At 40.9% G+C, this 20,831-nt stretch overlaps 1 protein-coding gene across 6 annotated transcripts; it reads left to right on the top strand.

Moving 5' to 3' along the window:
• On the top strand, positions 1–20,120 carry MILR1 (mast cell immunoglobulin like receptor 1). Of its 6 annotated transcripts, none has more exons than XM_016129021.2 (9): positions 1–114; positions 3,754–4,023; positions 8,014–8,289; positions 9,315–9,425; positions 11,364–11,441; positions 11,952–12,005; positions 12,128–12,193; positions 12,595–12,675; positions 13,447–20,120. In XM_016129021.2, the coding sequence occupies exons 1-8, from the start codon at positions 27–29 to the stop codon at positions 12,645–12,647; spliced, it is 996 nt and encodes a 331-aa protein (XP_015984507.2). In that variant the 5' UTR covers positions 1–26; the 3' UTR covers positions 12,648–12,675; positions 13,447–20,120. The 6 variants fall into 6 exon arrangements, 3 of the variants coding, with proteins under 3 accessions (XP_015984507.2, XP_015984498.2, XP_015984491.2); XM_016129012.2 differs by having other exon boundaries at positions 16,778–20,120; XR_004951545.1 differs by having other exon boundaries at positions 11,952–12,193.
• The last annotated feature ends 711 nt before the right edge of the window (positions 20,121–20,831 follow it).

Below are 20,831 nucleotides of genomic sequence, written 5' to 3' on the forward strand. Positions count from 1 at the left end.
GACTTGCATCTCCAAACCAAACCGTGATGTGGAAAAGGAGTCTTCTTGTGTTTCTTTTCTCTCTTTTGGCTCCAAAAGCTGTGCTGGGTTGTGAGACGAGAACAGGAACAAACAGTAAGTTTCATTTACCTTTCTCTTATACTAAAACCAACTTCACCGAAACAGCGGATGGTCAGCTCTAAACACTATTGTTGATGAATAAGTTTTTCTATGCTTTTAGATGAACAACCAAAGAGTGAAGTCTTTTCCATTACCTGCTGTTTAAAATGAAATGATTTTAGGGAGGGAGCTGTACTCCCCTGTAAAGTGGAGTTAATAAAAGTACCTGCCTGCGAGGGGTGGGGTGGCGGGGAGCTGTTGTGAGGACTGAGTAAGACCAGGCGTGTCCCTCAGCACACTGCCTGGTAGATGGTGAGCTATTGAGAAGTGCCAGCCTAGGCTGTTGTTAGTATGTAAAATATGAAAGTTCTGTTACATCCCCTCCAATCCCTCTCCCCTCTCCACTTCCTGAAGCAAGAACTATTAGCAGTCAATTTCTATTCAAGATCATAGTAAACAAACTCTTCTGTGACTTGTCCTTTTCACAGACATCTTTTTAAGTAGTAAATGTACATTTAGCTTTTTTTTTTTTCCTCTCCAACAATGGCATTTCACATGACTCAGCCATAATTCATTTAACCATCCCTTACTGAGTGTTTCCTTTTATTTGGTAGCATAAACAATGCCGCAGTGAATATCCTTGTACAAAACATCCATTGTGGACACATGAGAGTGTGAGAGCATCTCTGTAGGATGAGATCCTGGAAGTAAAATTGCCAGGTCAAAAGGCATGTCTGTTTAAATTATTACAGATGCTGCTAAGTTGTCCTCTCAACATACTGAACCTGTACTTGGTCACCAACGGTGACCGCTCACATGGGTGAGTGTGTGTCCCCATCCCCCTCTCCAAGGGCGAATACGATCACTTTTTAGTTTGTGCCAATCTAATGAATAAAAAATAATCTCCGTGTTGTTTTAATTTGCAGTTCTCTCATCACTCGTAGAGTTGAGCATCTTTTTTCCTGTTTATGGACAATGAAAGCTCCAGCTTTCGTATATAAAGGAAATTTAGGGATGGCTACCTGGTTGGGAAGAGAAGTGAGGTCTTATCTTGAAGCTGAGCTTACATAAGAGAAAATGTTAATTGTCCAGATCAAAGAGTGGGAGGGAGGCAGATGGCATGTTCGAGTGGTCTAAACCCTCCTCCACCCATGCTATCCCTAGGCCCAGGACTATTTAAGGGCTTTTAAATGTCTTCTTCTGGAAATTACCCATTCATGTTCTTCGCCCATTTAATTTGATTGTGTATCTTTTCTTACTGATTTGCTATGGGTTTGTGTATACAAAAAGAATCTTTTGCTTTCATTTATGTATTTTCTTCTAGGCTGTCGCTTGCTTCAATTTTGCCGTAAGAGAAGTTTAAAGTTTTAGGGTAGTCAATTTTTCCTTTATGGCTCCTATTTTGTGTGCTTTACTGGGAAGACCTTTTCCTAGCAGATGATGTAAAAAAACATTTCCCTATATTCCTCTTAATTCTTTTACAGACTTATTTCTTTATATTAGATTTTCTGATGAGGTCCCCACCCCCGTGGCATTTTAAAATTATAAAATACAAATACACAAGCTGTCAAAGACTACTGGGATCATATCAAAAAAACTCAGGAGCTAGTATGGAGATGATTCCTATGGCTCAAAAATGGAACAATAAGAATGATAACCTCAGTGGATCGAAACATATTAAAGGAATTTAAATCGATGAGTTCATGATGATTCTTAAACAAAAATAACAACATAAGAAAAATATCTTACAGTTGTAAGATTCTAGCGAACCAATTCATTATTTTTTAAACTGATCAAAAAAGGGTGAGGGCCAAGCATTTATCCTGCCTTTCTACTCAAACTGTATCTCAGTGCAACCAAAGAGTTGACAAAGGCAAGTTTCTCTTCAGATAACTTCAGATGATAAATCAAGAAGAAATAACAGAATCAGTATATCACCATTTTGCAACCTCTAATGAATAATGCTCTCAGGTAATTATTGTCAAACGCATTAATGAGCAAAAAGAGAGATAATCAGACATTATGTGCCTCTTAATGGAAGGACACACTACCGCCTGTGATGCATGCTTGCTAAATAAAAGCTAATCTGAAGTTCATCAAACCTCTTGTCAAGGACAGAGGAACGTGGTAAATGATACCATGGCAATGTGATCAACAAAACCCATGGACAACACAGAAGAAAAGAACTTGTTATCTTCAACAAATTGCTGAGGGAGAGAAAGAGAAGGAAAAGTCTATAGATTTAAAAAGACATAAGAAATATATCTTAATTAAAATGAATTACAGTTAATTACCATTTTGGATCCCCTGACCCCTCTCCCCCCAAAAAAAGAATCAGACAATTGGAGAAATTTGAACACTAACTATTCGATACATTTTTAAAAGAGTTAATTTTTAGGTGTGATAATGGTATTGTTATGTTTACAAAAGAGTCCTTATCTTTTAATGAGAGATACAAACTATCAATGTCCTCTAGCCAAAGATCACCAGGGACACACATGTAGTTCAACAAAGCTGGGTTTGGGGAGGAAATGCATACTGTGGGAATCATGGGATGTCTCAGCAAGAGGGTGTTAGAAAGGTCTTATAAGATTTGGACTTCTGTTAGGTGATTTGGAAGAAGATACAAAGCAACAGGCTTTACTCTGGATTGTATTCTTTTAGGAAGTGGAAATGATGATATAATTGGGTATCTTAATAATTGTTTTCTAAAAGGTAAAAACCAGCAAAGCAAAAGCTGTGACTGATAAATGTACAGCTGAAATTACCGGATTTCATTAACTGATGTCACCATAAAAAAAATTAATTTTCTAAAATCCTTAAAAAACTAATTAAATAAAATAAAAACATTAAAAAAAACTGTGACTGATAAAGAAGCAGCAGTCGCTCTATTTATTAATCAGTTTAGGGGGATGATTGGCCATTTTTGTGCTTTGGACGACATTCATGGCTGTATCTGTGGTCAGACATAATTAAAGAATCGTCTTGTTTTTGTCTTGATCCCTTGTGGTCATAGGGTGGCCCTGTCTGGTATCGATATTCTAGCTATGAGTGATAGCTCAGTTCTTAGCCAGTCCAGTTCCCAACTGCCAGGGCCTGCTTTTCTCTTTCACAATACTGAAATGTATTAATGAAATAATAGCATGTGGTTTGAGGTTTGCTTTAAAACAATGGAAAGGGGCGGGGGCAGGTGAAGCAGGACCAGCCATGGGTTGATAATTGTTGAATCTAAGTGACAGGCCCCCGAGGGATCATTACACTCTCTTCTCTATTATTATGTTTAAAAATTTCTATTTTCCAAAATAAGTTTAAAATAAACTATGGATAAAACAAGCCACCAGACACATTTGGTCATAGAACCTGGAACTTTAATATTTCTAAGTCAGCATAACCAGTCTTTAGAGAGTCCACTTTAGGCTCTTACTGGCAAGAGAGGGAGCAAGCACAGAAGAGCTTGTCAAGGCCACCCATCCCTCGCCGAGGCTTCCTCATATACCGGTTGGCCTGGCAGTGCAGGCAAGACATGCCTCCCTTAAGAGAGTTCACCAGGAACAGTGTCTCCACCACCTTACCACAAAATGTGGCCAGAAGACCACTGCGTAACTATCGAGGGATGGTAACAAGAATTTTCTCTTGTGTTATTTTGTCTTCCAGAATTCATGTCTCCACATTTGAACTCAAAAACGAGAGTAGTCATGAAGGGTCAAAATGTATCTCTAATTTGTTTCAACCAGAACAAATCACCACAGATCTCCTATTCTTTGTTTCGGCAAGAAAAACACCTAAGAACCCAGGAAGGAAAAGGTGAACCTGTGGTTTTTAATCTAAGCATCTTGGAAGTCCGTGATTTAGGTCCCTACAAATGCAAAGCCCAAGTTGCCAACTGTTCAAGATACAGTCGTGATTTTAACTTCGCATTTGTCGGTAAGTAGAGCGCTCGGTAGTCAAAACCCTGTGATTTGTGGGACTCTCTCGTCCTACGATGGACTTTCTTCCCCTTGCAAGCACTCACTCAAGAGCCTGGAAAGTATGTCACTGAGATCTTTAGTCTTAATAATTCCATTTTGCTTTCTCTCCCAAAGATTTTTGGCTATTTCAGATAAAATAGGCTGATTACGTTAGACCAAAAGTCTTGTATTGACAACTTAGATAATTGTTGATATCTTTTCTAAATGCTTTACTCTAGGATTCCCATCAGGTAGGCAAAAATGATGTTTTCTCTGAAGATTCAAGTAAAAAGTCTTACAATCAGTGCTAGATCTTATGGCAAGGGTCCACAAAGCCCCAGGCCTTGCCCGCCTTCTTCTCCTTGCTGTGACCTCCCAACCAGGCGCCCCAATGGCCAGTGCTCTTCCTGCCCAATCACATCTTATTACTTCCATTTTTTTCTCTCCATCTTCCCACCCTACACCTCTAATGACTTAGACTTAAAGGGCTCTTCTATGAAGGTGACTTTGGTAATAAACTCCTTGGAGAGGCAGAGAGGGTTTCCAGATAATACATGGACAGTTTACCCGGAGTCTTCTAAACATAGGTGCCCCGACTTCCTGCTCAGATCATTAAGTGATTCTCTAGGTCCTCTAGCATAGGAGCTGCTCACCATATGTGGCTATTTAAATTAAAATTAGATCAAATAAAAAATTCGGTTCCTCAGTCTCCTTAGCCACATTTCAAGTGCTCAGTAGCTCAGGAGGCTGGTGTCTATTGTATTAGATGACACAGACGTTAGAACCTTTCCATCATTACAGAAAGTTCTATCGAATGCCTCTGCTCTAAGTCAATGGCTCTTAGCTTTTTAGAGTACAACCACTTTAATAAGCTAATGATAGAGATCTGTACTTTCCCTAATAAATACTCATGAGACTATAGAGGCAAATTTCTGCATGAGGCTTTAGGGGAGGCCACGGACTCTGGATTAGAACCAACCATCTTAGGACAATTTTGAACATAAAATGAATGGAAGCCATAATTGTCAAAGAAATATGAAGAACAGAGGGGATTCTGCAGACATGGCAGATACATGGTGGATACCTTGAGGGCAGTACTCTGGCTGATAATATTCTCAGGTGGTCAGACACCTGCTGGACTGGACAGCCTAGTACTGCAGAAAGTACAACAGAATGGGCATCAGGGGATCTGTGTACCGCTACTTCCTGTGCAACTGTGGATATTCCATTTGGATTTATCGTAGATATATCTCCAATCCTCAATTATTAAAGTATAAATTAAGAAGATCGGCAGTGTGATCCTTAACATTGTCTAATTTTAACTCGGTGAGAATCTCAGTCAATGGTGGACAGAATGGGGCCAAGAGGGGAGGGATGCACTTAGGAGGGAAGGCATCTGATTGCTGTTCACATCACTGAGAAAAGATGTGAGAGTGTGAGAAAAGATGGTGAGACCCATCATTGGTGTGGCTTTCCGCCCTTTGAATGCAAGGAATAAGCTCAGTCTTAGCTGATTTATAAACTTGATGACTGAAGCCTTAAATCAACTGATTAAAAAAACCTAAGTCTTCATTTCCTGACCTTCTGTCCTACAGATAGGTATAAAATCTTCCCGCATCCTGCCTTCCAAGTAAATGCACAAGTTTCCCGCCATTTGTTACAGTAATTATGCTGTATTGTAGAACTGTTTTTGATTATAAAACTCTATCATCTTCATCTAGGTCAGATTAATAGATATCTGTCGAGTGCCTACCCTGTGCAAGTAATTGTGTTGGGTGCTACCAGCACGTCAGGGATATGAGCCATGAACACAAATTCATTAATCTTTAATCCACTTATCAAATGTTTAGTGATACTCCAAATGTACCCTGGATATACATTAATTCCTACCCTGGTAGACCTTACGGTCTAGTTGGGGAGACACAAAACTCAAGTACTCCAACAAATAAATTCACGATCCCAAACTGGGTTGATTTTTATAAAGAAAAAGGAAACACAGTGCTGGAAAGAAGCAGGGGATGGGGGAAGGTAGTTAGGGAAGGCTTTCAAGGGGATGACACTTAAGTAGAGCCCTGAAAGATGAGAAGGAGTTAGCTATGCCAAGAAACAGGGAAAGAGAGGCTCTAGTTAAGGGACAATAGTCTGTGCAGGCGCTCCAATTGGGGAAAGAACTCGGCTGGTTGGGAAGGCCAGTATGGCTGGAGGTTAGATGAGGGGAGTGTAACTCCAAGTGACACTGGAGGGGGAGGGGGGCAAGTCAAGCAAGGCCTATGACCCAATTTATTATCTTGGAAGTTAACTTAATCTAGGTGGCTCAGGGCCAGAGTGGATCATGTAGGGGACCGGTTGGGAGGCCCCTACAGTCATCCAGGAGACAAACAATGGTGGAAATGGACAGATGTGGATGGATTCAAGAAATATTTTGGAGGATGAAACAACAGTACTTATTGGATGATTAGATTTGGAATCACAGGTAGGGAGGATAGCACAAGAATGGCTTCCAGATGTCTAATGTGACCAGCTAATGAGGAGTCATGCCATTTACTGAGATGGGCAAAAGTGAATAATGGGGGCATGGAGAGTGGGTATAAAGTGTTAGTTATGCAAGATGTAGAAGTTAGAGATTCTGCTGCATAACACTCTGCCCAGAGTTAACAATACTGTGCTGTGCACTTAAAAATTTTTAAAAAGTTTAACTGTTCTTACCACGGTAAAATGAATGAATGAGTGAATGGATTTTTTTTTAAAAAAATAGGATTTTAATATATGTTTATCTACCTACTGATGGATTCATTAACTAGCAGATTAACTGGATTTCACTTTCAAAGAGGTTACATTTGAGGTGACCATGAAACATCCAAGTGAATCATGAAATAAGAAGTAGAAAAAAATAATATGAGGATGAGACCAAGGGCTGGAGGAGGCAGAGGAGGAGAGAGCACTTCTATCTGGAGGATTTAGGAAACGTCTTATTAAGAAGGTGGCAGCTGAATGAGCCTTAAAGGACTCCTGGAATTTCTTTTATTATAACTGGTTTATCGCATAGTAGCAATTCCTGTACCCTGATCACTGTGAGGCTGTAATGCCCTTTCCTGGTCCTGTTACAGACTCTCAGGAAAGTTTACATTTTTCCAGTTATTTCGGATATCAATCCTTGGTCCAGTCTGAATCGTTCCCAGCTCAGAGAGGAGTCTCTGCTTCTGCATAAATTTCAATGTCTCCTACCTGAATTATAGAGGTAGATTTCAGTTCTATAGGAAGAATGTCCTATTGGTCCTATTCCCAAAGCTGCTCTCTGAGACCACCATCACTGGGTGCCACTCTGTCAAAGATGCTGCCACAGGGATTCCTGCTTGGGGAAGGGGTGGAGTAAGGAGACTCTTAAATTATTTTCTTTGATTTTGTTTATACTTTGGTCCCCATATTTTTTTTACATTGTAAAAAAGAAAAAAAAAACTTCTTGGAAGTTGGCCCTGGCTCTGCCATTTACTAGCTGTGTGACCTTGGGCAAGTTACTTAAACTCTATGGGTCACAATGGGTTCATTTGTGGAATGAGTGTGATACTGTCCACTTTGTAGTACTGTTGTGAAGTGAAATGAGATGAAGTGGGTAGGGAGCCTGGCACATGATGCTCAACAACTATCATCCCTTTTCCATAAAACTGTTTTATTAATGAATTATATACTAAATCATATAGCTGGATTCTCCCACAAAAGAGGGTATGACCTGACAGCCTATCAGACCCACACATTTGCTGTCGAGAAGTTCCCTTGAATCTATTTATCAAGGTTAGCCACATACTGACTGGCCTTTCCCACTGGGCTGCAAGCTTCTTAACTTCTCAAGAAGGGTGTCATTCATCTTGGGATCAAGAGTGGGACGAGAGTAGGGATTCAGTTCACATTTGTGACTGAGTGAGTGAACCCAATCTGCCTATCCCTGTAATATGTACTTTCATTTTTCTAGACCCAGTGACCACACCAATACTGAACATTCAGACAGAAACAGACCAGTACATAACACTACACTGCATCTCATTCAATGGCTCTCTGCCCATCAATTATACTTTCTTTAAAAATGACATCGCCATGTCACCAGTTATTTCCAAGTGTGTCAGGGAGCCTGCTGAATTTAATTTAACCAAGAAGAACACTGGAATAAAGGAAGAATATAGGTGTAAAGCTGAAAACGAATTGCCTGACTATACGAAATACAGTCAATCCTTCACCATGCCCTCTACAGGTAAGGGCTACCTGAGCTCTTTTTGGCTTTGCTTCTAGAAATTTCTTCTGCCTGTCCACTTCCCACTTTGGCCACCTGCTTCCAAGGGCCTTTCCTTTGGTAGAGTCCACATGAAGTCTGATGATTCTGCTTTTTGGAAAAACAAAATGAATCACAGAAAAGCCTAGATGCTGGGGCAGGAAGGGACCTTGCTCATAGTGAGACCACCAGACCTGACTCTGTTTCCTGCCCTGACCGTCCACTACCCAGGCACTAAGCAATCCCATTAGAACCTACATCTCTCTGGGAGCTGCCAGATCTCTTGATTTCTTTTTGCTTTTCATTGTTTCTAATTGACTTCTAAGAGCTGTGCCTGCTTGGTTGGCTCTTTATTGCCCCACTGCTAATGCTTGGTGAGGCCAGACTTCCAGTACCATCCTTAGCTTGGGGCAAGAGGGCCCCCTGTCCCAGCCTTGTGTTTTGAAGGGCACTGCTCTGGTGCTTCTTGGCTGCTTACCTTCCCACAGGCTGAGGAGTTCAGGGGGCCATGGAAATATGGCTACCTAGATGCTATATCCCTATTTTTCTACACCACAGTCTGGGTACCTGGACCCGAATTCTCTACCTAATCTGATCAGAACTCACCTAACAGGGCCCACACAAGCCTCTCTCCCAGCTCATCCTCCCAAGGGTGAAAAGTGAGGACATGAGCATTCCTGGACCTGACCGACTCAAGGCTGCTACTTATACGGGGCATGAATGGCATTCGGATGTGCAAACTGGGGAGGTCCCCATGCAAGTGAGGCCCCTTAGGGTGCAGGTCAGGGCTTAGGTGGGAAGTGGGTGAGGCCAGAGCTGGGGTGGCTTTTCCCCATGCTGCCAACTCTCAAGAGTTGCAGGTGTCCATGGCAGTATAGGCACTGGGGTTTATAGTCCACTGGTTAACTTGAAAGACAGCCATGATTGCCCTCTCCAGAACACTTCACAGCTCAATGTCATTACAAAAGAAAAAAGTATGATGACCAGTGAATGCTGTCTTCTTCCAGGCGGAGACAGCTGTCCTTTCTGCCTGCAGTTACTGCTTCCAGCGTTATTACTGGTACTAATCGTAATAATCCTAATTCTGGCATTTCGGATACTACCAAAGTACAAAACAAGTAAGTTCTTTAGGAGTTTTATCATGTTTTCCATGAGTTTTGGATACAGACAGCAGGGAAGAGGGTAAAAAGGAAGGGAAAGGGGGATCAGAAATGGATGTGAAAAAAATGTAAAGAAGAAAAAGCTGCGAAAGGGGAAGGTAAATGAAATAGACTTGCTGTATGGTGCACATGTAAGATAGTTCTGGTTTCTCCAGTAAGAGCTTTTCTTACACAGACTGCTCGTGGGTGTTTGACCTGTGAGATCACACAGGGCCCCGTGTGCTAAGAGCCCTACACTCAGTTAAATGCTCTGATGTCACTGTCTTGAAATTTTTGATACTTTTTTTTTCTCTTTAAAATTACTTTTTAATTGTGGTAAAACATATGTGTACACACACACACACACACACACACACACACACATACACACATATATAGAGAGAATAAAATGTACCATCTTGACCACTGATAAGTACACAGTTGAGTAGCATTAAGTACATTCTCATCCGTATGCGACCAACACTACTATCTACCCACAGAATTGTTCTCATCTTACAAGACCGAAACTCTGTCTCCATTAAACACTAACTCATCATTCATTTCCCCCTCCTCCCAGCCCCCTGGCCGCCACCATTCTACTTTCTGTCTCTATGAATTTGACTACTTAGGAAACTCATATAATAGAATTATACAGTATTTATCCTTTCGTGACTGGCTTATTTCTCTTAGCATAACGTCCATAATCTATGTGCCAGAATTTCCTTCACTTTTAAATCTGAAGAATATTTCATTATAGAGATATAGCTATAGATAGAGATATACACCTTCACTTTGTCTATCCATTCATCATCCATCAACGGACTCATGGGTTACTTCCACCTTTGGGCTATTGGGCATAGTGCACTATGAACATCATTATTAAGTATATAAATCTTAATAATTTTTAAAAGAGGTCCCTCATTTTTACTTTGCACTGAGCCCCGCAAATGATGCAGCAGATCCTGATTGCTGGCTCTGCAAAGGCAAGAGCTCTGCCTTGTATTTTTCGGCATCCTCGCTGGGTCTGCCATTTGGAGGATGCTCAGTACATGAAGACAAACAAGACCACCCTTCCTCTCTTCCCCACCTTACGTGCTGTATCAAGCCCCAGTTAATGCTTTTCACTAGTCACATCTTATGGCCACCTCTAGTTAAGATTTCAAGATGACCTTTTCATTTGGCACACAAGTATGGAGGAATAGCAATATGTGCACAAAAGACAGTCTGTGTCTCATTACTGGCACTCACCAGTGAGCCAAAAGGCATTGGGTGGGCTCCTTCACCTGCCTGAGTCTCAGCATTCCAACCTGTAGAATGGGGCCATGGGGGACACTGTCACGACTGGGCAGAGAACTAAGTGATAAATGTTAGGCTCTTGTGCCTCCCTCCCTCTCTAGAGAGTTACAATTCAGAGAAGTCAGGGATTCAGCTGACATGAAACCTGAAAGTAGATGTCAAAATTTATACCTCTCAGACATTTTTTCTTTTCTGCACACACCACACACCATATCTATTTTTAAAACCTCTTTCCCCTTCCTACAAAAAATCCAGGGCTTTGCAAAAGTGGAATTAATATTCTTGACTACTGGCCACAGCTAAATAGAGCTTAGCTGGGCAATTTATTCTCTCTTGTAGATATTATAAAGCTTGTTACAGACTGTTCTCTTCAGCAAAGGAAAGAAAATGTTCCTCTGGCCATCTGAAACGCAGTCTGATAGGTGAAGGATGTCACTTGCTGAGCTGGAAAAATAGAAGGGCTCCTGGCTTGCAGTCTAGTCCATGGTTTTCCTTCAATAGAAAACATTTAGGATCATTCTTTGTTTCAGAACTTTGAGGGATTCTGTTCCTTGGCAGAGGAGATGAGAAAAATGTGGCTGAATTGGCTTAATTTAATTAATTCTGTACTGATTTATGTAGGAAAAGCTATGAAAGATGAGGTGCCCAGAGGGTATGGAAAGATGCCCATGGAAGATGGACTATATGCAAATGTAGTGGGTAAGAGAACTTTGTTGGGTCTTTTGATTGCTTGGTTTGTTGGTTTTAGGTTTTCATCTTATTTTTTTAAGGCCATATAGACACATGGGTAAAAAATTGAAGAAAGTATACAGTGTCCCCCTCCCACCTTTGATGCCCAGTCCCACTTTCCAGGGGCAATAATAACCAGTTTTAAAAATCCTTCTACAAATAGTCTTATGCTGGCATCTAAACAAATGGTAGCAATGGCGGCGTGCCACAGATAGGCCAGCCTACATTTTTTTTTCACTTAATATATCTTGGAGATTTTTAAAATATCAAGAATGATCCACACTATGTCCCAAAGCCCTTTTTGATCACCTCTTATGCTGCTTTATGGTAAACAGACCCACGACCTTGGCCAACAATGAACAGTCCCAGCCAATGCTGGCAGGGGGCCAGCCGCATTCTAGACATGGTGCTAAGCAATTTACCTGCCTTGTCCAACACAAACACCATTAACTCCCAATTTACGTTATTCCCATCTTACAGATGAATCTGTGCCAGGCTCGGAACCAAGGCTGCGTGTTTCCACAGCCCAGGGTGGTAAGTGCTCTCTGCAAAGTCCAGAGGCTGCACGCCATTGTGAGGGCAGCTGGCTAAGCCGCCGCCCTCAAGTGATCGGAGATTCAATTTACAGGTCCAATAACTCTTTGTCTTTTGCTCAGAAACCAGACTCTCCCAGGAGATACATTATGCTACCCCCACATTCCAGGAGGTGACACCAGATCATGGTGAGCCAGTTTTGGATAAGAGATGCTACTGAAGGAGATAGTGGGCCCTGTGAAGTCGCCATACTCCAAGGCTTAAGGAGCCCAAGGATGGGGTGAATGGGGGCAAGATGTACACCCCAGGAGACCAAAAGCAACCAATACCACAGGTCCCAACAAATATCATCAGGAGAAGGATGGGTGGAGGGAGAAGAGTATGACAGGGAGACTATCATAGAAAATATCCAGAGGGGAGGATGCAGGGGTACTTCTAAACCATTTTCAAGAATAAACTACTTCACATAGGCCGGGAAAAAACAGTTAATACTTGGTTCTGTCAGTCCACCCACCTACTAAAGTAGGATTTTTCTCTTAGAGACTCTACGATGTATATCCTAAATTCACTGAATTATTTTATATTTCAGAAGCCCATAAAGATGGTAAAACTGGATGTGTCTATTCCGAACTCAGCTTCTGAACTGTAAAGATACAAGCTACATCTCAGGGTAAGATGAGTTTTATAAAGCTGATTTACATGGAAAAAAAAAAACTTAATTGGCACTTTATTTATTTATTTATTTTGACTGACACTTTAAAATGTCTCTCCTGGTTACCTAAAGTGAATCACTGTTTTTCATAATTAAACTTTGGCACATTCAGGCACCTCCGATCCTGTCATCAAACGACAGTTTTGTCAGGTGGAATTATGACTGGTGGCAGTTTTTAAACGATTTTGCTTATTTTTAGGCATCAACCATTCTCCCCATTCCCATATCATTTTAAAAAGAAGAAATGTTAGACCACTGTGCTCTTCATAAGTGCATTCTGAAAGCATTATAATGCCCATCTTTCGGGTCTCCCCACCCCCAGGCCCACTGAAGGTTTAGAAGCAAATATACAAAGCAAAAACCATGTCTAAATTCTAAAAGAAAAATTGGTGACCTTGAAGATTGTCTGAAGAAAACACAGTCACCATGAGAGCAAGGGAAGATTACCCAACAAGTATGCATTTATTATTCATTGCCATTTAAATATGCTCTCAGATTTTAGAAGGCTGCAAAAATATTTATATTGATTTTCATGGACTTTCTCAGTCCTTAAGATTTAGCTAATGTCAAAGGTGAGCCTATAGGCGCTGCCTTTCCCATCAGTGTTCTGTGGAGAGAACAGCCTAGAGTTGAGCTGGGGAGAAGGGAGAATGGATTAGTTTCCTAAGACTGTTGTAATAAATTACCACAAAGTGGTAATTAAAGCAACGGAAACTTATTTTCTCACAGTTCTGGGGCCAGAAATCCAAATCAAGGCGTCGACACGGCCGTACTCCTCCAAAGTCCCGAGGGGAGAACCTTGCTTACCTTTTCCAGTTGCCGTTAGCTCCTGGTGTTGTCTGGCTTGTGGCAGCATCGCTCCAATCTCTGCCTGTCTCCCAAGAACACTGGTCCCAGGATTTAGGAACCACCAGGACAATCCAGGATGAGCTCATCTTGAGATCCTTCACTTGTCTGCAAAGACCTTTTATCCAAATAAGGTGACATGCACAGGTTCCAAGAGTTAGGACATGGATGTATCTTTTTGGGGAGTCACAATTCAGCCCACTACAGGGGACAAGTGAGAGAGAAATAACATGTGCGTCATGGAGCTGCTGTGAGAATTAACTCAGGTAACAAATATAAAGGGTTTGGAACAGAGCCAGGCATGTAATAACTTAAAAAGGGCCTTTTTAAGTTATTACACTTAAAATTCTGAGTCATACTGCTTGGCTGTTCCCCTTAGAAACCTTTAAGTCTTTGCGGTCATAAAGCTGGCCACCATTGGCTTCTTTGTCTTAATCTGAGCTCCTTCCTGAAGCAGAGTCTGAGACATGGACCTAGGTACAGGTTGTTTATATATGGGGGCAGGAGTAAAGGCCTAGGGAGAATGAAACGAGAAGGAAAGAGGCAAACACATGGTGCAGGGAGGGGCTAGCAATGAGTGACTATACTGGAAACTGGATATGACCCTGTTAAGATCTTCCAAGGTCTTGAAGCCCAGGCCTCTGGGTTTCACAGCGTGCCCTAAATGAACAACCTTTCATTTTCTCCTTGCAAAGCTTCTAAAGCATTTAGAAGCCAACCAACTCCACAATCCATATAATTACCATTGCTCATGCCTTTCAAGTGCTAGAACTATTGCATAACCTAGTACTCACCCCCCTTTGCAGGGGGAAAGTCTTAGTAATCGTGAAGCTATGGCATGTTGAGAGTTATCGCTACAAACTCCCCTTATCACCAGCAGCAGAGTGCTTATTGTCACCCACCCAGGGAGCAATTCCCTTTCCCAGGGCTGCTTTCTAGGACCTTCTGATATCCTATCTTATCGTGGGCCAGCTCTGAAAGCAGAGCCTGAGATAAGGCCTTCTGTGCAAATAATTTATTTGGGTGGAAACCCAAGGAAACATACGAGGGGACTGGAGGAAAAGGGTATAGTGTTGAGTTGGGCACAGCTGTGGGCAACTGGGGCTTGATCCCACTGGAAACCTCCTAAATAATTATTAAAAAGCCTCGGAATTGTCCATTTGAGGACAATAGTGAGAAGCATTTAACCATTGGCTGAGGGTCACCGCAGGATATGATGTCCTCCACTTCTGGGCTGTGCATATGGGCATTCCAAACGTGTTTCTATTGGCTTCTTACCCAAGACACTAAAAAGCCCCAGGGCAGAAATGTGTTGTACACCCAAAGCACAAAGCTGTCAACAGAGTGAGGGAAGCCTCAAATGCAGCTGCAATCAGGGGAAGTGATGCAGGATACAGAAGTCGCTGTTACGCCATCTCTCACACTTCCTTTAGGACTACATGACAATAACTGCCATGTGTTGAGCACATACAGGTTCCAGGTCCTGTTCAGTGCTTTGTGTACTTATCCCGCATGGCCCTCACAACTCCCTCCCCACTCAGCTCCACCCTTCCCTACCCCCCCCACCCCCTCGGCACAGACATTTAAATTTAGTCTCACCCAAGGCTTTTGGATTGAATTGTTTAGGAAGGGAAGAATAGGATCTACTGAATTTTCATTTCAATATCTACTTTCTTCATGTCTAGAAGTTTCACTTCGGTTCTTTTTCAAATCTATATTTTATTTCAACATCTTTTTGTTGTGAAAGAACATACGTCATATGAAAACGCATATAAATATAGTTTAATATATTATATCAAACGAACACTAGTGATGGAATGTCACCAGCAGCCCAGAAGCCCTCTGCAGGCCTCTTCCCAATCACAACCCTATCTCCTCAATTACTCTTTTAGGGAACATTTAGGTTGACAGTGTGCAGATATCACAAATAACAGGGCTATGACTATTCTTACGCTACGAATGCAGCTCCTGGTTCCTATATGCATGCAAGTATTTTGAATACGTGTAGGAATGAATTACTGGGTCATGGGGTAGGTTTATCTCCAATCTAAGCAGACAATGCCATACTACTTTCTGAAGTGATTATATTCCCATGAGCAGTCTGAAAGTTCCCCCTCTCTTACATCTTCACCAACACTGGCACTGTATGTCATTTTAATTTAACCATCCTTGTGAGTATATAGTGGTATCTCATTGTGATTTTAATTTGTGGTTCCCTGATGACTAAGAATGCTGAGCACCTTTTGCTATATTCACAGGTCATTTGGATTTTTTATAAAGTGCCTGAGGCTCTTAGTCTCTTTTTCCATTCAGGTGTTTTGACTTTTCCTTATTTAATAGCTGTTCTCTGTAGCTTGATTTTTTCCACTCTCTTAATGATACTTTTTGACGAAGTTTTAATTTTAAGAACTTGTCTACTATGATTAGTGTTTTTGTGTGTGTATGTGCATCCAAATGAAAAAATATTTTCTCAACTCAAGGTCATATTAACTATTATTCTATATTACTACCTACTAATGGCTTATTTTCATATTTTGGTTTACACCCACCTGGAATTGTCTGATGGGAAATTGACATCAGATTTCTTCACCTTCTGCTGCATAACTAGTTACTCCATCACTGTCAATTGTAAAGACTGTCCCTTCCCAACTAAACTTCAGTGTTATTTTTGTCACAAATCAAATGTCCATATACATGCAGGATTCTTCATGGGCTTTAGATTCCATTTCATTTTTCTATTTATCTCTCCTGTCAATACCGTACTTAGCTTTTAAATAAGTCTTGATAACTGGAAAGCAAATTCTCCCACCTTATTCTTTTTAAGAGTGTCTTAGATATTCTTAACCTTTCACATTTCCATATAAATTACAGAATCAGTTTGTTATTTTCTTAAGAAAAACTGAATAGCGATTCTGAGTGATACTGCATGGTTATAGATCAATTTGGGGAGAATTAACATTTTTTTACAATACTGAGCTTCCCAAACTACAAATATCTCACCATTTGTTTATATCTTCTTCATTTCTTTCAAGTGTTTTATAATTTTCTGCATATAGATCTTATACATCTTTTGTTAGACTTATTCCTAGGTACTTGATAACCTGTATTTTTATTTCATGTTGTTGATAAATACAAAACGATCATTTTTCTTGGTTGACTTTGTATCCTGCAATGTCACTAAAGTCTCTTTTCAATTTTAATAATTTATCTGTAGATTTTCTTACAATCTAGAGACCAGAGAACTACTGCTGCTACTGTTATGGTGGTTACCTCTGCCCCGACTGCCTCACTTCAGAAACTGGAGCCCAAGCAGGGGAATGAGGAGCTTCGCCATTGCAGACATCTGCTTCTCGGGGAAAGCCACCAACTCTCTTCCTTTTGTTCACCACCATATCCTAAGACCTTCCACTTTCCAGAGCCCATGCATGAGCATCTATATTGGTAGAAGATATTCACAGCTGCCCCCTGGCAGTAAGGGAACTGTAATTTTTTTAGGTCTCTGATCCACCAAATAGGAGGGTTATGATGTGATTTACAAGAGCCATTCAAAATATCTTCCAAACCAGCCAAAATACCAATTTAGATTGAGGGTGAAATAAAGACATTTTAAGACAAAGACCAAGAAGGAGGTTTTCCAATCACACATTCTCACTGAAAGAACTATATGATGTATTTGATGAAGAAGGAAACTGAATATAAAGGGTGTAGGATTCAAGAAACATATAAGTAAACATAAATAAGAGGTTTGAAAACATTTATAAGTGACCAAAATTTTGAAAGTGTGGTATTACTGGTGTATGAGTAGACAAGTAGAACAATGGAACAGGACAGAAAGTTCAGAGAAAGATCTAAATATATATGGGAATTTACTGTTTTAAAAATATGACATTTGAAATCAGTGGGGATAAGATGGATTATTTAATGTTATAAAAACTTAGGAACCACATTTAAAAAGTAAGTTGGGCGCTGTACTTCACTCTTTACAACAAAATAAATTTGGATAGAAAAAATATTAAAATACCTTCTAACGAAGTCTCAGAAGTGCTGAAAGAAAACAGGAGGAATTTTTAAATAATCTTTAAGAGGGGAAGGCTTTTCTAGGTATGACTCACAATCCAGAAGACATGCGGGATTGTTATGTTTAACTAGATAAAACATTTTAAAAGTACATTTAAAAATAATAAACTGAGTCAAAAAAATAACTTAGGGGGAAATACTTTGAATGCCCGTCTCAGATAAGGTATGAAGTTCCGTAATCTATAACAAGTTCTTACAAATCATGAAGACCAATGATCCAACAGATACCTGAGAAAGGGCGATACATATGGGATACCACTGGCGCGGCACGAAACCTTTCTGGGATGAGGAGCTGTCCCCAGGTGTGCTCTGGCCGGTGCCCCCCAACCCCGCCCCCACCCCCACCCCAGGGCTGGTGGATTACAGCCTAAGGAGACTGCCTTCTCTCAGTGCTGCTTCCCGCAAAGATGGAGGGGAGACTTGAATGATCAACAAGGGTTTTGTGATGCCTGAAGCTCATGGTTTCCTTCTTTCTAGTTACTGCCCTGGTGTGGGGGGAGGGAGACATGGACTAGTGCCTTACCTTGACCCCTCCCCAGTACACACACATTCGGAGACAGTAACTGAGATTCCCCAGCAGCACATAAACTTATAGGTGAGAAAAACTAGAAACCTAAGGATTACAGTGACCTCTGAGCATGTCTCCTTGGCCCCTGAGACATCCTAGGGGGGGAAGGGCATAGCCAGAGAAGGGCCAGAGCAGGACTCTGTAAGCGCAGGGACCAGGACAGGGGCTCCTCTTGCTGGGTCTAAGGGTGTTGCTACCTTTCCTGTCCTGGCCACCATCGCTGGGCTGTTATCAGCACCCCTAACAGGTCTCCTTGCTTCCCTTCTGCTCCTCTACATTCCATTCTCCACACCGATCTCTTCAAAATAACAGTAGGTTCCTTTTCTGCTTAAATTGCCCCCTTCTGTCCCAGTGGCTTCCAGACTCCTTAGGATAGCCCCCACAACTTAAGTGATGTGGTCCCCGACCACCTCTCTGACCTTCTACCCATCTTCCCTCTGCTCACCTACTCCAACCCCACTGGCCTGCTTTCTGTTCCTTGAGCATTCCATCCATGCCTTTTCTCTGCTAAGGGCTTTGGACTTGCTAGTCCCTTGCCCAGAATGTGCTGCCCCAGATCTTCACATGGCTGGCTCCTTCGTATCATTCAGTCTGTTTGAAGGTCACGTCCTCAGAGGCTTCCCTGACGACCTATGTAAAGTGCACTCCCCCGGCCATGATCTAGCATCTCATCCTGCTCTAGTTCCTTTACAACACTATCACTACCTGAAATTGCCTCAAATTGCTTATGCACCTACCTGCTTATCATCTGTTCCCGCCTGCCCACCACTATAAGGGGTCTTGTCTCTATTTGCTCATCACCATGTCCCTAGTACCTAGTCTCTGGGACTTAGATGTTTAAAAAGCCTTTGTGAATGAAAAAAAAATATCTAACACATAATATCTTCAAGAAAAGCACAACTATCTTTGGTATTTAAATCTGAAATTTCTCCCATGCTCCCTCAGAGGAAGACATGCAATATAATAGCAAACAAGTGCCTTCAAGAACATTCTTACAGCTAAATCAGCAGTGAGCTTCATAGAACTATTTCTAATATCTTTCCATATATATTGGGATGGCATAATACCCAAGAAAGGCATTAGGCAAGAGAAATTCATTAAAAGCAATTGGGTTGGAGGGAAGTTGTCAAAATAATATCACCCAGGTATACAGGTCTCTGATTAAGTTTAACAGTGATTACACTGGAATGAACATCAGTAACCATCTGTACATTTAAAAATAAACTTGCAAAGACCCAGCTTGCCAGAGATTTAGTAGGTCTGGGATAGGAGTCAAATATACTTATTTTTGAAAGCTCCACAGGAGATTCTAACGTGTAACCCCAGTTGGACACTTCTGATCTATGTAACTCTCCAAAAACATTACTTACCTCAACTGCAGTGTAAACATTCTCCATTGCCTGTTCACATATTTGATAATCTGAGCCCAGGAATACAATCCTTCTGTGAAGGCTGAGGTCCCTAAGAAACGAGGTACCTGCGGATAGGACTGAGATTTTCTTTAGAAAAATCATTAAAAAAAAAAAATTTTTATGCTCCCACAGTTATATTAAAACTAAGTATAAAACCTCAAACTGCAAAAATGAAATTAGGAAAGTAGATATACAGTGGTAATATTGGTCTTGCAATTCTGAGACTGCCATGATTAAGGTGAGATAGAGCAAACCAGCATGTACGGCATGGCACTCTAATTCGATCACCCTCGGTATTCTTGAGAATTGGGATTCTTGGCACAGACGGATATACAGATGTATGATAGAAGAGGTTAAGTAAAAACCTTATGGCCCAACGGGGGCATGGGAGGACTTTTCTTTTTGGTGATGGAAATGTTCTATATTGTCATGTGATGGTGGTTACACATTTGTCAAAATTCATATTTGTACACTTAAAATATGTCAATTTATTATGTAAATTATATTTCAATAAAGCTGATTAAAACATGCGTGTGTGTGCATACACACACACACACATTCTGCAATCTTCATTTTGAACTGAAAATATTGGTGTGAATGCATGATGCTTTTTTTAATTTTGGGGGAAATATACATACACACATTCACTCATATATTTGCTAACTCTCAACACCAAAAAGGCCTAGAAACAAAAACCATCTTCTAATGATAAGCATCCCTAGTACCTAAATTATGGTCTCCTTGGAGGAACTCTGAAATATACAATCTCCATGTTATTTACTAGATACCAAGCAAGCTATCAAAGACTACTAAAATTGGGTCAAAAGGACTCAAGGCCAACTTGAAAAGGCTCCCATTGGCCAAAGGTAGGACAATTTGAGTATCAAAATGATTAAAAAGGATGAAACTAACATTTATCCCAAGCTTTTCCCATACTTCTAAGCAATCAGTAGATGAGATGCTTTTCTTTATATAAGTATTCTAACCAATGAGTGAAGAAGGAAGATAGAATCAGAATATCTCCATTTTGTCACCTCTAATGAACTGACTGATCTAGGCATTGATCAATAACCGCTAACATCCCCTAAAGAGAAACAACCTGACATTACTGTCTCCTAATGAGAGAACATAACAACTTATGAAATAATCTTGCCCCCTTCAAATTGAACTTAAAAGCTGATCAAGCCTCTGGATTCAACTTTCAATCTACA

This window comes from Rousettus aegyptiacus, unplaced genomic scaffold, assembly GCF_014176215.1.
Source record: "Rousettus aegyptiacus isolate mRouAeg1 unplaced genomic scaffold, mRouAeg1.p scaffold_m13_p_6, whole genome shotgun sequence".
Classification (NCBI taxonomy): domain Eukaryota; kingdom Metazoa; phylum Chordata; class Mammalia; order Chiroptera; family Pteropodidae; genus Rousettus; species Rousettus aegyptiacus.

Coding starts and splice junctions, on each gene's coding strand:
- MILR1 (XM_016129005.2), top strand. CDS start 27: ATGTGGAAAAGGAGTCTTCTTGTGTTTCTTTTCTCTCTTTTGGCTCCA. Junction 115..3,753: donor GACGAGAACAGGAACAAACA/GTAAGTTTCATT, acceptor TTTGTCTTCCAG/AATTCATGTCTCCACATTTG. Junction 4,024..8,013: donor TTTTAACTTCGCATTTGTCG/GTAAGTAGAGCG, acceptor TCATTTTTCTAG/ACCCAGTGACCACACCAATA.